Source organism: Equus quagga, chromosome 10 (genome assembly GCF_021613505.1).
Source record: "Equus quagga isolate Etosha38 chromosome 10, UCLA_HA_Equagga_1.0, whole genome shotgun sequence".
In the NCBI taxonomy this organism is placed as follows: domain Eukaryota; kingdom Metazoa; phylum Chordata; class Mammalia; order Perissodactyla; family Equidae; genus Equus; species Equus quagga.
This window is the reverse complement of record NC_060276.1, coordinates 31,472,479-31,488,755: the sequence shown is the minus strand read 5'-3', so window position 1 is coordinate 31,488,755 and position 16,277 is coordinate 31,472,479. Positions and strand designations below refer to the sequence as shown.

At 36.1% G+C, this 16,277-nt stretch overlaps 1 protein-coding gene across 1 annotated transcript in view; it reads right to left on the bottom strand.

Annotated features, from left to right (window-relative positions):
- The window catches only part of LRCH2 (leucine rich repeats and calponin homology domain containing 2), a 102,090-nt gene that overhangs the window by 72,472 nt on the left and 13,341 nt on the right, over positions 1–16,277 (bottom strand). Inside the window, exons 2-3 of the mRNA XM_046672715.1 lie at positions 4,261–4,405; positions 1,556–1,682 (exon numbers count right to left, since the gene is read on the bottom strand). Of these exons, the coding sequence (XP_046528671.1) occupies positions 1,556–1,682; positions 4,261–4,405 (272 nt within the window). The remainder of the gene's footprint in view (positions 1–1,555; positions 1,683–4,260; positions 4,406–16,277) is intronic.

Sequence of the window (16,277 nt, the reverse complement as noted above, 5' to 3'; positions counted from 1 at the left end):
CAAAGCCCCAGTACATAGTTGTATATCCTAGTTATAAGTCCTTCTACTTCTTCTATGTGAGATGCTGCCACACCACGGCTTGAAGAGCAGTGTGTAGATCCGCTCCCAGGATCCAAACCAGCAAACCTCGGGCAGCCGAATTGGAGTGCACGAACTTAACCACTACACCACTGGGCCAGCCCCAGGGGCATGTATTTTAGTTCAAAATAAGAAAGATGATAGAGTTTTGCAAAAAGAGAATTAGGGCTGCCTCAGACACACACACAAAAAGATTTGTCCACCACTGAAAACATACAACTAGATGTGCCAGGGATTCCTGCATTAGGAAGTGGTTATATCTGATCACTTATAAGATTTCTTCCAATCTTAAAATTTTCTGGTTCTAAAACATAACAAGACTAAGTTCAAGGAAGTTTCCTTGTGTTCTAATTGCACATGCAGGTATTCCTTAATGAAGAAAGACATTCCTGAAATTCCTGTTCAGTACATTCTATTTGTGCATTAATTTCCCATTATAAAATTGTAGGTAAGTTCCTCAAGAAAACTTTTGGCCCTCCACACATAATAAACTCATACTTAAGAATACTTTTAGGGGCTGGCCCCGTGGCCGAGCGGTTAAGTTCGCGCGCTCCGCTGCAGGCGGCCCAGTGTTTCGTTGGTTCGAATCCTGGGCGCGGACATGACACTGCTCATCAAACCACGCTGAGGCAGTGTCCCACATGCCACAACTAGATGGACACACAACGAAGAATATACAACTATGTACCGGGGGCTTTGGGGAGAAAAAGGAAAAAATAAAATCTTTAAAAAAAAAAAAGAATACTTTTAAAATACCTATGTATTGGGAAAGTACTACTCAAGATAAAACAGAAAGTAAAAATGAACAGCATGGTATATTGTATGAGATGGAAGTGACAGAAAGATGTGAAAACAGCTCAATGCTTTGAGGATCTGATTATGTTTCTCCCAGAGTTCAATGTCCTTTAATACCCAAAATGTTATGTTCAAAGTAACTTAAATTATTCCTAGATTTCTCCAACCAACTGTATAAATGGAAATGACCTCTTTCCATTTACCTTGGTCTCAAAAGTGTTATAAAATCGCAGGAGGATAGAGGAGAGGAAGAGCTATTTTGTTTATTCTAATGTTTGCACTCTCTTCTTTTATCCTTTCCTCTGAGGCTCTTATAGTGGCCCTGTAAAACCTTTGAAAGAAAAATCAATCCCGTATCTTTTCCTGGTCTAAGACCTTTATTGTCCACCAAATGGATAGATAAATGCTTACTCATTTGAAAAGCATTTCTTAAGACTTGTAAGTAAGCCTTCTGACCTCACTAGGACCGAGGAACCACCAGGCTTTTACTGTGACTGTGAGCTAAGATCAGGCATAAGCAATGATATCTCAAAATTTTACTAAAGTGACCTTAGGCATATACCAAATTATTCTCTTTGTAAAATAATTACACTGAAATCCCATAAAGGAAGCAGTAATCTCCCAAAATATAAAGGTATGTATTATGCATATTAGATACAATCAATATAACTATTTTACTCACCAATTCCATTAAATCTTTTAACTTCCCAATTTCTTCTGGAATGGATACCAGTTTATTATTACTGACAACCAAAACTTTAAGGGGAAGGTCAAATAGGTATTTTGGCAATGTTGACAGAAGATTTCGACTGAAAAGAATAAGAAAGTCTCATTATGAGAAATACGTCTGAAACTTGATATGTTATGTTGAAAAAGAACAAATCACCTCAAAGTAAGTAACTTTTCACTAAATAATAACTATCAGGGGCTGCCCCGGTGGGGCAGCGGTTAAGTTCGCACGTTCCGCTTCTCGGCAGCCTGGGGTTCGCCAGTTCCGATCCCGGGTGCGGACATGGCACCGCTTGGCAAAAGCCATGCTGTAGTAGGCGTCCCACATATAAAGCAGAGGAAGACGGGCACGGATGTTAGCTCAGGGCCAGTCTTCCCCAGCAAAAAAGAGGAGGATTGGCAGTAGTTAGCTCAAGGCTAATCTTCCTCAAAAAAAAAAATAATAATAACAACTATCGTTTAATGAGTGCTTACTTTGTATCAGGCTAAAATGCTTACTCGCACTATTTCATTTAATCCTCACATTAGCCCTACAAGATGGGTAGTATTATTATCTTCATTATATGAATAAGAAAACAAAGGTTAAAACTGTTTAAGTGACTTGCCAAGGCACAGCCAACTGCAAAGCCTGTGCTGTTACCTATAATATTATCCTACACACCACCAGTTCTCAAAAACTCCGAATCACTCTTTTGAGTGTCTTTAATCACGTGACACAGACTTAAAAAAAAAAGACAAGGCCCCTAGGTCAGCAATCCTGGCCAGGCTGCTGGAATGTCAAATATGGTGGGGGGTGTCACAAGCTTTGACATTCTGGGGTTAAAGGAGGATCCTTTGGGAGAGGGGTCTGTCTGGAACACACAAGGATCTTCCTGCAGGATTCCACCCAAAAAGGAGGTAGTATACAAGAAGAGAGCAAGAACTCAAAAATCATCTTCGAGCCTCTCAAGATATTTTCACCAAAATAAAAAATAAAATAAATGGGAAAAATAATTGCACATACAAACACATCCTAATCTCCCTCTGACTAAAACAAGTTTAAACATTGGCTTATTTTCTTCCCTTAAGAAGTAGGTTCATCGAGTTAGCATAGTCAGCTTTCTCCAGAATCCAATTTCTTTATACATAGCTAATAAGTCATTAATATTCGCTTTTTTGCCACGTTTTAGAGATAGTCAAAGGAAGTCAGTCACTAGAACAAATGTTATTCACTATAGTTTGTTCACAAATTTTTGTGACTATAAACAAAAATCAGTAGTCAACTTCTAAAGATCAAAACAGGAAAGAATCAGAGAAAGTTTTAGTAAAATTACTCTAAGATATACCATACTGTTAACACAGAAATGTAATTCGATATTTAACAAATTATTTTTTTCCATAAAAGAAGAAAATGAAACCAAAAGAAAGACAAAACTTAAAAATACCTCACTTTCCTCAAACCTCTCCCAAGCTAGGCCAAGGAGATATGTACCCAATTAGAGAAAGGAGCAACTAAAATGACTGACATCTATGGAAGGAAATTCCTCTCACACATTTTAAGGTGTAAAGTGGTTTCAGTTAAAATAGTATGTACTGCCATGTGACACCACTGGGGGAGACATATATAAGGATTAATATATCACAGCAAGAAAGGAATATTATTATTTATGTATATTAATTATATTTACTACTTCCTTAGATGGGAATTTAGACAAGTAACATCATTAAGGAGGGGAAAAAAATTATCCCTTACAACTCACAAAGAAAAAAGCCACGAAAATGATTCTAAAATTAAGTCACAACATACCAGTTTCTGAAATTCAATGTCACTTATTTGACAGGGCAATTATTTTCTTATACTTATTAAACACTTGCTCTGTTATAAATATAGGGTAATAGCTAAGAATGAGAGTTCTACAGTCATATTACTTAGATTTGAATCTTGGCTCTACCACCTGCTATCTATCTACCTAACTATCTATCTACCTACCTACCTATCTATCTATATGACTTTGGGCAAATAGTTAACCTCTCTGAGCTTCAGTTTGTTCATCTCCATTGAAGGGATAACAGCACATATCTTGAAATGTTAGTGTGAAGATGAGATGAGGTAATATGGGTAAACTATTTGTAACACTGTCTGGCACATAGTAAGCACTTACTAACATCAACTGTCATCTACTTTCTAATGTTCCAACACTCCCATCCAAATCTATTCATCCTTGAAATAGCAACAAGAAGTCCTAAGTGTGAAAAATATAACTCAAGAAGTTTCTTTATAATGTTTCACTTTAACTGAGGGTATATATAAATAAATATGTATTGTGTTGCTATGATTTCAATAAAATACCTCTGATCTAAAGTCTTGCTACCCAAAGTCATCTAAACACCAGCAGGCAAGGGCATTACCAGGGAGCCTGTTAGAAACTCAGGACCCAGTGCAGACCTAGGGAATCATAATCTGCATTTTAATTGCCAGGTGATTCCTGCACACATTAAAGTTTGAGAAGCACAGCTCTCAAGAACAAGACACAAAGTAAAGTGGACACAAACATACAAATAAGATACTGTTGAGAAAAATATATGCTACATAGCCAAACCAAACACATTCTTCTGCTACTAAAAAAGGATTAGAACTGTAATAAAAAGCAAAAATGACCAAAACAAAAGTTTCCTTACCTAATGTTAAGGTATGTCAACATCTGCAGGTTTTTAATGGCTTCGGGAATGGTTTTGATGCAATTATGATATAAATTTAATGTTTCGAGAGGTGCAAATAACCAGACATCAGAAGGAATTTCTGTAAAACGATTTCTTGAAAGATCTGAAAAACAAAATATTTGAGTGTCAAATATATACCCATATCTATGATAATTAACAGAACTATTTTCATACTTGCTGAATCACTTAGAATCCAAGCAACTATTTAAAATATTATAAAATATTATCCACCATAATCTTGAAGGCAAAAAAATATCATATAGGTGCCGGCCTAGTGGTGTAGTGGTTAAGTTCATGTGCTCCCCTTTAGTGGCCCAGGGTTTGTGGGTTCTGATCCCAGGTGCGATCTACACATCGCTCATCAAGCCATGCTGTGGCAGCATCCCACATACAAAATAGAGGAAGACTGGTACAGATGTTAGCTCAGGGACAATCTTCCTCAACAACAACAACAAAAATTCATATAGGAATATACTCATAGACAGCCAGTTTATTAACAATTATACTAGATATGCTTCAATTATCTTTTAAATTTATCTTTTAAAATACCAATAACAAATTCTCTCTGATCTTTAAAACCACAAAAAAACCTCCTCTGATCCCACATCCCCTCCCATCTACCTCTTCCTCCTTCACAGCTAAAGTTACATAAATATACAACACAACTAAATTTCTTATTTACCATGGACTTCTCAACCCACTGGAATTTGGTTTCGATTCACTCTCGTGCCCACCAAGGTCACCAACAGCCTCCATATCAGTAACTACTCCTCCACTTGGAAACACTTCTCTTCCCTTGGCTTGGAAGACTACACTTCTGGATCACTTACTATTATCTCTCTGGCTACTTCTTAGTCTCTTGCCAGATTCTCCCATACATAAATTGTGAATGCTGGTGTTCCAAAGGGCTGTGGCATACGGTACTCTTTCCTTCTTAAGATATACACAATAATGAGTGATTTCATCCAATCCCAGGCCTAAGTTATATTCATATACTGACAAATTTCAAATTAAAGATACGTCTGAACACCTATGTTCTGATTTTCAGGACTTCCTCTTGATATCTCTCAGGGACCTCAAATTCTACAAGCTTAAAATCTGAACTGAAGATCTTCCACACATCTGTTTCTCTCATCTCAGATAATGCAGCTAATATCCTCCTGGTGAGTCGCTCAAGCCAGAACCCTGGCATTCATCCTTGATTCCTTCCTCTCCTAAGTTACTCCAAGTACACACACATACACATCCATTCATTCAGGTTTCCACAAAAAATAAAATCACAGAGTTATTATAACCATTATACCTCTATTAAAGTCTTACTTGTTAAATAAAATTTAAAAAGTATTTAGAACATCATGTGGCAGGTTGAAAAAAATACCCTAAAAGTGTTTCTCAACTGAAGCACTATTAACCTTTTGGGCTGTATAACTATTTGTTGTGTGAGACTATCCTGGGCATTGTAGGATACTTACCAGCAGCCTTGGCATCTACCCATTAGATGACAGTAATATCCTCTTGTCATGGCAGCCAAAAAATGTCCCCTGGGGTGCAAAGCCCCCTACCCCTGTTGAGAACCACTTCCTGAATAATTATCAAATTAGCTACCTTATCATAGAAAAATACTTTGCTTACACTAGTTCATTATACTTATTTAGTTAAAAACATAGGAATACTATTTACCTCAGTCAAGGAGAACATACATGGTGTAGCTTAATTAATTAATCATTATCCTAATTTAATGGAGTTAAATCAAATAAAGCAAATAAAGTCAAAATTAAAACTCAAGCTATTATAAAGCCTCTAATTAAGGAAATCTTGTTCTAGGGTTTTTCAGATTTTAAATCTGTATAAACATTCTTTCTAAGAATTGGGTAAACAGAGTAAGAGTGCCAAAAAAATAAAATGGAAGGAAAGATGGGAAATAACACAAAACAGTTTATGTCTCAATTTCTTGAACTATCTCACACTAACAGCATCTCGTATTTTCCTTCAAAACAGTGAAAATTAACTTTTAAATAGATATCATGAATAAAATTTAAACTGATTTAAATTTTTTATCTTGTGACGTACAATTAAACCATAAGGGAGTTTTTATAACATTAAAAATCACTTAATTAACATGTGCACTAGGGCAACTAGAATACTATGACTAATAACGAACATATTATACTCAAGAAATACATGCAAAATTGGTATTTTATTTAATATGGTTCCATCTAAAGATAGGAAAATTGCTAATTTATTCTTTATGAGGAGATTAATTTCACAATAGTTTTAAAGCCTGCCTTCTTAGGGAAGAAGCCAGACTTGGAAAAGGATAATTATAAAGATATTTCACCTTTCCCACAAAAAAAAAGGAAATTTCTCCACTTAACCCTCATGTTTCTTTAAGCAGAAAATTCTATGATGATATCACTGTTAATGATGAAGACGTGGTCCAACAACACACTTCATTATTATAAGTTTTTCCAGAGGTAAAAATGTGTCAGATTTTCACACATTGTCTAGGATTTTTTCTAAAATAAGAAAGACTATAGCAATCTGTATTGTTAAATATCACCTAAAGAAGACTCATATATCTTAGTTTCAGTTTTAACAATTTGTGACAAAAACCATACACCCTTTTGTACACTGAATAAGATAAAAAATATAATTAGTATAATGAGTATAGTACAATAGTATAATTTCTGAAAGTCATTTTCTATACTTTGGCAGAAATGCTGGCCAATGGGCCAGAAATTGCACTGGGTAGCAGATGGATCCATCTGTGGCTCATGTGGCTGCAGCTTGGGAGGCAACAAACAGATTTCCATTCCATCTGACTCCTCTCCCCGCTTCCTTGACCTCTGAAGCTTGAGTGATACAGAACATAATTTAGATCAGATTATTTAAAATGATCTATTAACATCTCTAACAGGCTCCCAGCAGTTTTACAAGGAGAGTTTTGAAGAAAGGCTGGAAATGGTACACAGCAGTCTGCCTACTGTTTGAGTTATTGCTAATACTGCTTGATATGATTTATAGTTAAAACCAAGGCAAAAGAAAAATACATCAGTGGTTATAAAGATGCTATTCTCCAAGGATATTAATTAACTGAGAAAACCACCTTACTGCTTAAGAAAAAAAATACACAGCTATATAACTTTTTTTTTAATTTTGCAGACATTTACTCTTAATTCTGATAAACTATTTTTAAGAAGTATGTTAGTTTCCTGTGGCTGCTGTAACAAGTTACCACAAACTTGGTAGTTAAAACAACAGAAATTTATTCTCTCACAGTTCTGGAGGAGAAGTCTGAAATGAGTCTTCTGGGGCTAAAATGAAGGTGTCAGCAGGGCCAAACGCCCTCCAGTGGCTCTGGGGGAAAATCCACTCCTTGCCTCATCCAGCTGCTGGTTAAACAGTCTGTTCCATCAGAACCCCAAAGCAGAGTCAGAGAAATTCTAAATCTCCTAACCATACTCATGTCCTAGTTGTTTCTTGCACTAGGAAGCAGAACATAAATCTTATTTCAAGTCTCAATTTTTAGTTAAGAAAATAATGAACACCATTATAAAGCTCTCAGCTGTTCCTAATTTACCAATTCAGAACTGTTTAGTCGGACCCAACACACAGCTTTCTTGGCTCCTTAAAGAGTGGACTCTTAATAATATTTCAATATTTTTAACCAATTTAATAAACAAGGATTAAAGAAAACTAATTAAACAAGTTTCTTCAAAAGGGTGGTAACATCTTATAGGCAAAACAATTATGCTGAGTACCTGTCAAGCACTCTGAAGGCTCTAAGACTTTACTTAAACCAACAAGTTAGCCTAACACAGTTGTACGGATGCTGGCAGAAGATATGAGACCCCTGTGTGAGAGACAAAGGACTTTATTACTCACAAAACAGCAAGTGGCATGAGATGCATATTTGTATCAGTTCCCTCTGGCCCCCAAATCCCACAGGGGCAACACAGATGGGTACAGATGGATGCCTTCACGTGCAGTACATCACATTACAGGAGAGGAACTCTGAGCTGAGGGAACCCGAATCTTTTATAGTAGACAGTAAGCATGCTTGCATGTTGAAGGGAGACATTATCTTTATTTTACTGGACAATAAGCATGATTGTCTTTTGCTCTGGAGAAGCAAACTATCTCATTCTTCCAAAGATAGTCCTGAACAAAGGGCAGTTAGTGCCTCACTCACAAGATGTGCAGAAACATGAGACACATGGAAAATTATCTCCCAATAACACCATATACATTCCTTATCGAGCAGGGACGAGAAGTTGCAGCCTCACCAAAGAGAATACACAAGGTAAAATAATTAAATATCTGAAGTATCAAATTCTCTGTGGTCCTGCACTTAGGAGTCTGGGCTATCCTCTACAGGCAGGCAAATACTGATCCTCACCTCCCAAGCCTCATTCTCCTTATTTCTCTGGTAGCATCCTGACTTGACTTGCAGCCTGTGCCATTCATTCAAACAAAATCCCATTAAGCACTATGAATTAGGCACCAGGTGTCAGGGTAATTAAAAAGCCCAGCTGGACACCAACCCTCAGCAATCCCAATTATTGTTCCACTCTAGTACCAAATATTATCTGTTTAGATAATAATAACACTTCAGTGAAAGGAACTATGTAAAAAGAATCACCTCCACTTACTTCTACTAAAATTGTAACTTTTACAAAGCTATTCTGGCGAGATCAATGCTGCATCATGCTTAGGGTATATCTAAAAGTTCACACAAGTCTTACGGACTGACAAAGGAGGCATAACTGTTATTTAGCAAGTGACCACTAGACTGGATCTGAACTGTATTCTGATTCTACTGATTACCTATAAAACATTGCCAAAATCCCTTCAGTACTATTCTTCATTATTTCAGAGCTATTGAAAATGAGTAAATCTTCTGCGACAACCTAAAATCCCTAGAAGCAAGAGAAACGATGGGAAACTTATCAACTTGCACATGATATACAATGTTCACAAAGATACTAAATAAAATGATGGAAATTGACTATTATATTGAGTTCTTATGACATAGAACATATACACCAGAAATATATGTCTTTAGGGGAGTGCACAAAAATCAACCAAATCAAAAACTTATTTCCTGATATGAAAATGAAAAAATTAAATTTTCTGTGCTCTTTAGTAACTGATATTACTCAAATGTGAGGAGTTACTGTATGTAAAATCTGATTAATATGCTCTCAAATATTAATGCTTCCTTATCTGTTTTTCCATCTAAAAGAAACGTCAGGACTAGAAACAAAAGTAACATGAAAACAGGAGGCACCACAGCTGTCTTTCGATGCAAGAATAGAGTGTCTTTGAAGTATTAGAGACTCTGATGTTGGAGCCTGATGGGAAATGACAATCCTATGGCTCTGGCATCTGCTTTCAACAGATGCCCTCTACAAAGACAGGTGATTTCTTGATTCAGTATTCCCTAGAAGGGTGCTGTGCTGTCATTCAGGACAAGATAATAAAAAGTCAGTCTATAACACTGAAGCCTTGCTGAATGAGTAAGACGTATGGGTCACAGAATTTCTAAGCTACTCCATGATGAGTTAAAATATTAACCATATGCACAGTGGAGAGAAAAAAAGTGTAAAGTAGATATTAGAAAAAATGAAGAAAAAATACTTTAAAGCCAACTATGAGAAATAATAATAAGCAGATCTCACTGACCTGCAGTAACCAATAATGAAGGCTCTTTTGGAGAACAGGCACTTTGAGAAGCAAGGGTGCAAACAAAAACACATGCTCCAAGGAGAAACTGCAGCTGCTAAGCAGAGGGCAGATTACATGCATGCTCAGTGAGAAAAGGACTGTGAGTCATACAACTATTACGCCATGTGGAAGAACAAGACTTCATTAAAAAAAAAAAAAACAGAGAGGGCAGCTCTATGCACAGTTGTCTGCAGGAAATACTACAAAGTGTTTCAGTTTCACCAAGAAATAATGACTAAAGAACAGTGTAACGACACTGAAACACCAAAGTGATGTTTAAGAATGGCACTATACTTCAACACTTATAAAATGTATTGTACTGTAAATTTGGCATTTTGAATTAAATTTGGCCTGTAGTATTATTTATTAAATGGTTCTTGAAAAATTTTTATTTTCAAAAGACAGATGTTTTACTAAAATAAATGCCAGATGGAGGAAAAAGATAAACATTTAATGAACCATAAAAAACTAGAAAAACATTTTAGTGAATAGTTACTTAGTATTAGAGTGGGGAAGGACTTTCAAAGCAACAAATAAAGGAATAATTCACAAATGAAAAGATTTCTAGATTTAGCTACATAAAAAGAAACGAAAACTGTAGTCTATCAAAAAGCAAAATGATACCAACAACTCATAGGTAAAACCTGGGCCAAGGACATAAACAGATCCAAAAATTAAAATTATCAATGGCTAAAACACTTAGGAAAATATGTTCAACCTCCCTGTTAATCAAAAGATTTGTAAAGAATAAGATACCATAATTTACCCATCAGCTTTAAAGGTTTGTAAAGATATTACTCAGTGATGACAAGGCTACTTTGAATTGGGCATTTCCATACACCACTGATGGGAATTCAAAATGAGGTAACCTGTCTAGAAAGCAATTTGCCAATATGAATCAAAGTCCTCAAAAAATGTTTATACCTATTAATCCAAAAATTCAATCTCTAGCAATTTTTGAAAGCAAATAAAAATACATAAAAAATTATGTATGCCAAGATTATTTAAAATCGTAGAAAACTGGAAACAATTTAAATGTCCAACAATAGATAAAGGCTAAATAAAATACGGAATGTCCTTTAAATGGAATATCTTGCAGCCTTTAAAAATGATATTATAGACTTGATTCCTTAATATGGAAATAATCTTGCTCACAGGGTAATAACTAGAACATTTAAAATATAAAACTATATACACAGTATGAACCAAGTGTTTCCTTTAAAAATGTATTTTTATGGGTTTTTTGGTGAGGAAGACTGGCCCTGAGGTAACATCTGTCACCAATCTTCCTCTTTCTGTTTTTTTTCCTCCCTGAAGCCCCAGGACATAGTTGTATATCCTAGTTGTAAGTCATTCTAGTTCTTCTCTGTGGGATGTCGCCACAGCATGGCTTGATGAGCAGTGCATAGGTCCACGCCCAGGATCCGAACCAGCGAACCCTGGGCCAACAAAGTGGAACATGCAAACTTAACCACTCGGCCACAGAGCCAGGCCCTAAAAACGAACATTTAATACACTCACACATACACATACAAAGACCTACAGGTATGTACAAGGTGATGAGCCTAGGGGTATAAAGGAAATATATCAAAATGATAATATTCATCCAAGGTTGGTGGAATGAGAAGTGGTTTGTATTTTTTTCTCTATGCTTTTATTTTCGAAATTTTCTACAATAAGCAAGCATTGCTTCTGTTATAAGAAAAACACATTATACTATTTTAAAGATATCATATTTCACAAAGTAAACTGAATTCTAATCACACATATTCCATTCATAAGAATGATATATGCATACACTACAGGCTAATTATAAGTTGGTATTACATATAATCATTTTATTTTTATGGGGCACGACCTGGTCTCCAACCAAACATCTATCACAGGGTTGAGTTATGTTATACTGCCATTCTACTATATGCCATAATTTTTAAAATGCAAATTACTATGAAAGGATACAACTTTTAATGTCAAAAGCATGCTTTCATGTAAATTATTTTCTTAAAGCAAAAAACAAAAACTATAAAATCTGAATTGTTATAGTCTGATTAATGAAGTAAGCAATGGCATAACATGTCATCTTACCATCTCTAAGATATACGAATTGAGGCATGATTAATCTGACGTTGATGTTCTTTCTGCCTAGGTCAAGATCACCTAGCCACTGAAAATCAAATGGATCAGTTTACAGTGTACTCTTTATTTGCATTAATTAAGACATCTTAGTACCTTTCTACTGCATAAGACAGGAAAACCTAACATAATAAGAGAACAGTCTGAATCAAACTTCCCAGGATAATTCTAGTAGGCTTTGGATTCCAAAACAAAAGTAGTCTTTGAGGAGTATAAAAAAAAACTGAAGTGCAAGATACTATGCTAAATAAAACTAGCTGCTTCATCATCTTTGATGTATCCAGATGAAGACAAATTTTACAGCCAGTATAGTGTGCTCCTTAAAAAAAATAATGTATTTAGAAAGCAAGGATCATCCTTACCTGAGCTGTTTAACAACAAAGCACTAAATATTGAATGCTGAAATTAAAAGCAAGTTAAAGTAAGCTGACTAATTACAAAGTAAAGACAAATTCCACAAACCAGGCGAAAGAAAATCCCGTAAGTTTATGTTAAGTGGTCAAATGGTCCCTATACAGCAGCACACTGGCAGCTACCAGTAAGACCAAATGAATTCAGACAGTTTATTACTAACACAGAGAAAGCGTGATCAGTATGCTATCAGTTCTCCATGTGCCCAGTCCCACAGGACAAAACCAAACTGGAGGGGGGAACAAAATGAGAGATAACATACACAGTGGGTTGCTCCGTTATTGAGGAGTCAACTCTAGATTGCAGCTTTGTAATTTTATACACACTGTACCCGAAAGAACGTGCCATGCCTCACGAGAATAAAGGAAGGAGATAATAAACTGCCTTGGGGCAGTCTCCCACAAGATAGGGAGGCAGATAAGAAATGACCTTATATCATCTATCTTGCCATGTACCAGGAAGGGTCACAGAGTCTTCCCCCAAGATTTGAGTCAGACTGTGGTTGAGCCTTGCCTATGTGGACTACGTGGAGATGTGCAAGATCAGCAAGGTCCCATGGTAGAGTCATTCTGCTAGTCTGAAGTCACCCAAGTACAATAAGAAGTTGGTATAAAAAACTGCCATGCTCCTTCTCATAATTTTAACTTTAGAATTTGGACAAACATTTGCTATCAACTGTTGCAGAGAGCCACAGCACTGAATCAAACACTATAGGGAACTTTTGTATAGAATGCATTATCTGCCCTCAAGGAGTTTAAATTCCTCTTGGGGGAAGCACTGTACAGCTAAGAGCACAGTTGCACCTGGCTGTGTACACACATTAAATAGTTACTTAAACATCTAACAATAGAAGAACAGTTAATCAAAATATGGTACCTCCATACTATAGACTATCAGGCAGTCCTTTAAAATCATGTTATGAAATATTTTTCTTCAACAGAACAGTGGCAATAAGGAAAACTCGGAACAATTTGAAAGAGGAATGTACAACAGACTATAATGGGAAGACTTCTAAGGCAACAACATTACACACATAAATGTTGAGAAAATTCAGTCGTTAGGGGATGAGGTTTTTCATCAGGGAAGAAGCAGTGAACATACAGAGGAGTTGTTTGTGAGGGCCTTTAAGCTCTGATCCTGCTGAAGATGATAAACTTTGCAACTTGAAGGTAGCAGTTCCGCGATCTTAGCTTTGCTTATGACAAACAGAGGACAGCAGACCAATATAAGAAGAGAAAACTAGACCAAGGCATTTGAAAACACAACTTTAAACAATTAAGAGCTAGGCTACCAGGAAAATTGCTAAACCTAATCACAAAATATGCATTTATCTCCCAATTTTTCCTAGACTTCATCTACAAATATGACTTTCAAGACAATTTTTAAAACAACATATTATTCCTCAAAACATTTTATAATTTAATATTTTCAATGCCAAACATATTATTTAATGTCATAAACATTACTTACAAATCAATTTTATTAGTTAACTTAAATATTTAAAAGCAGCCAACTCTTCTAAAATAAAAACATATCCAATGGTACAATATAACAATATACAAGAACTATACCTAATTTGCACAAAGTGCAATAATCATATCTTTGCTTATGAAGCAATAATAAGCTGTCATTTCCTTTTACTTTTTTCTTTCTAACAGTTTTTCATTTTTAAAATAATATAACAGAGTAATAAAAACAAAATCAGGGAGACAATGAGAAGTCCAATCTGACTGGAGAAAACGGTACATACATGAGAAGTAGTTGAAAACACAACGGAAAAGGAAAGAAAGAGGTTGTGGAGGGACCTGAAAAGGCATCCAGGGTTCTACGAAGCAAGCTTAATTGAACAAATGTGTTAAACACCTACTATGCACCACACACTGCACTAAGTGTTGAAGTGTCAACAAAGTAACTACATTCAAAGAACTCCAAAATCAACAGAAAGAGAAATGTAAACAAAGACCTTTTCTTTGATTTTTACAAGGCACATTTTCTTCTAATGTTAACATTTCTGAAATCCACGTACGCACTTATTGTGGTAGTGGGGTTTTTCCCCAGAAAAGTTATTAAATTGATGATGAATGCTATAATACAGGAAATATAGTAACTGCAATTAAGGATCATAACTGCTGTAATAGAGGTACAGAGTACTCACTATACATGGAGGATGAAGAAAAAGGGAAAAGATAACAAAGAAAGGCATGATGTGGGATATAAAATATCAATAGGAGTTCACAAAGTAGAAAAGAGGGAGAAGGACATTAACAGTAGGGGGGAAAAAATGGAGACATGGAACAGCATGATACCTTCAAGGAGCAGCATATAGTTTAGTTTGGTAGGCTGGAATGTAGAGTTTGGGGGCAGTATAAGATTAAACTGAAGAGCAGGTAGGCCAGGAATGCAAGGTGCATATAATATCCAAAAACCAATTGATGTAATTAATGCCATAAAGGACAAAACCCACACGATCATCTCAATAGACAAAGTATTTGACAAAATCCAACACCTTTTTATGATAAAAAAAAAGTTTTCTTTAATTAGGTATAAAAGGTAATTTCTTAAACCTGATAAAGAGTATGAAAAAAACAGAGCTAACATCATATTTAATGGTGAAAGACTGAATGCATTCCTCCTAAATTCAGGAACAAGACAAGAACGTCCACTCTCACCACATCTACTCATATTGCACTAGAAGTTCTAGCCAGGACAGTTAGGCAAGAAACAGAAATAAAAGGCATCCAGATTCAAAAGGAAGAAGTTAAACTCTCTATTTGCAGATGACATGATCTTGTATACAGAAAATCCTAATGAACCATTAAAAAACTATCAGAATGGGGGGCTGGCCCCATGGCGGAGTGGTTAAGTTTGCGCGCTCCACTGCAGGCGGCCCAGTGTTTCGTTAGTTCAAATCCTGGGCGCGGACATGGCACTGCTCATCAGACCACGCTGAGGCAGCGTCCCACATGCCACAACTAGAAGAACCCACAACGAAGAATACACAACTATGTACCGGGGGGCTTTGGGGAGAAAAAGGAAAAAATAAAATCTTTAAAAAAAAAAAAAAACTATCAGAATGGGCAGTACACTCTTTGACATCAGCCTTAAAAGGATCTTTACAAATACAACATCCACTCAGACAAGGGTAACAAAAGAAAAAATAAGGAAGTGGGATTTCATCAGAATAAAGAGCTTCTGGAAGGCAAAGGAAATCAAGATCAAAATGAAAAAACAACCCGCCAACTGGGAGGAAATATTCGCAAATCATATATTTGATAAGGAGTTAATCTCCATAATATATAAAGAGCTCACACAACTGAACTACAAAAAAATAAACAACCCAATCAAAAAGTGGGCAGAGGATATGAACAGACATTTTTCCAAAGAAGATATACAGATGGACAATAGGCATATGAAAAGATGCTCAACATCACTAATCATCAGGGAGATACAAATCAAAACTACACTTAGATATCATCTTACGCCCATTAGAATGGCTATAATCACCAAGACAAAAGTTAATAAACGTCGGAGAAGTTGTGGAGAAAAGGGAACCCTCATCCACTGCTGGTGGGAATGCAAACTGGTGCAGCTACTTTGGAAAACAGTATGGAGACTTCTCAAAAAACTTAAAATAGGGGGCTGGCCCCGTGGCCGAGTGGTTAAGTTCGCGCGCTCCGCTGCAGGCGGCCCAGTGATTCGTTAGT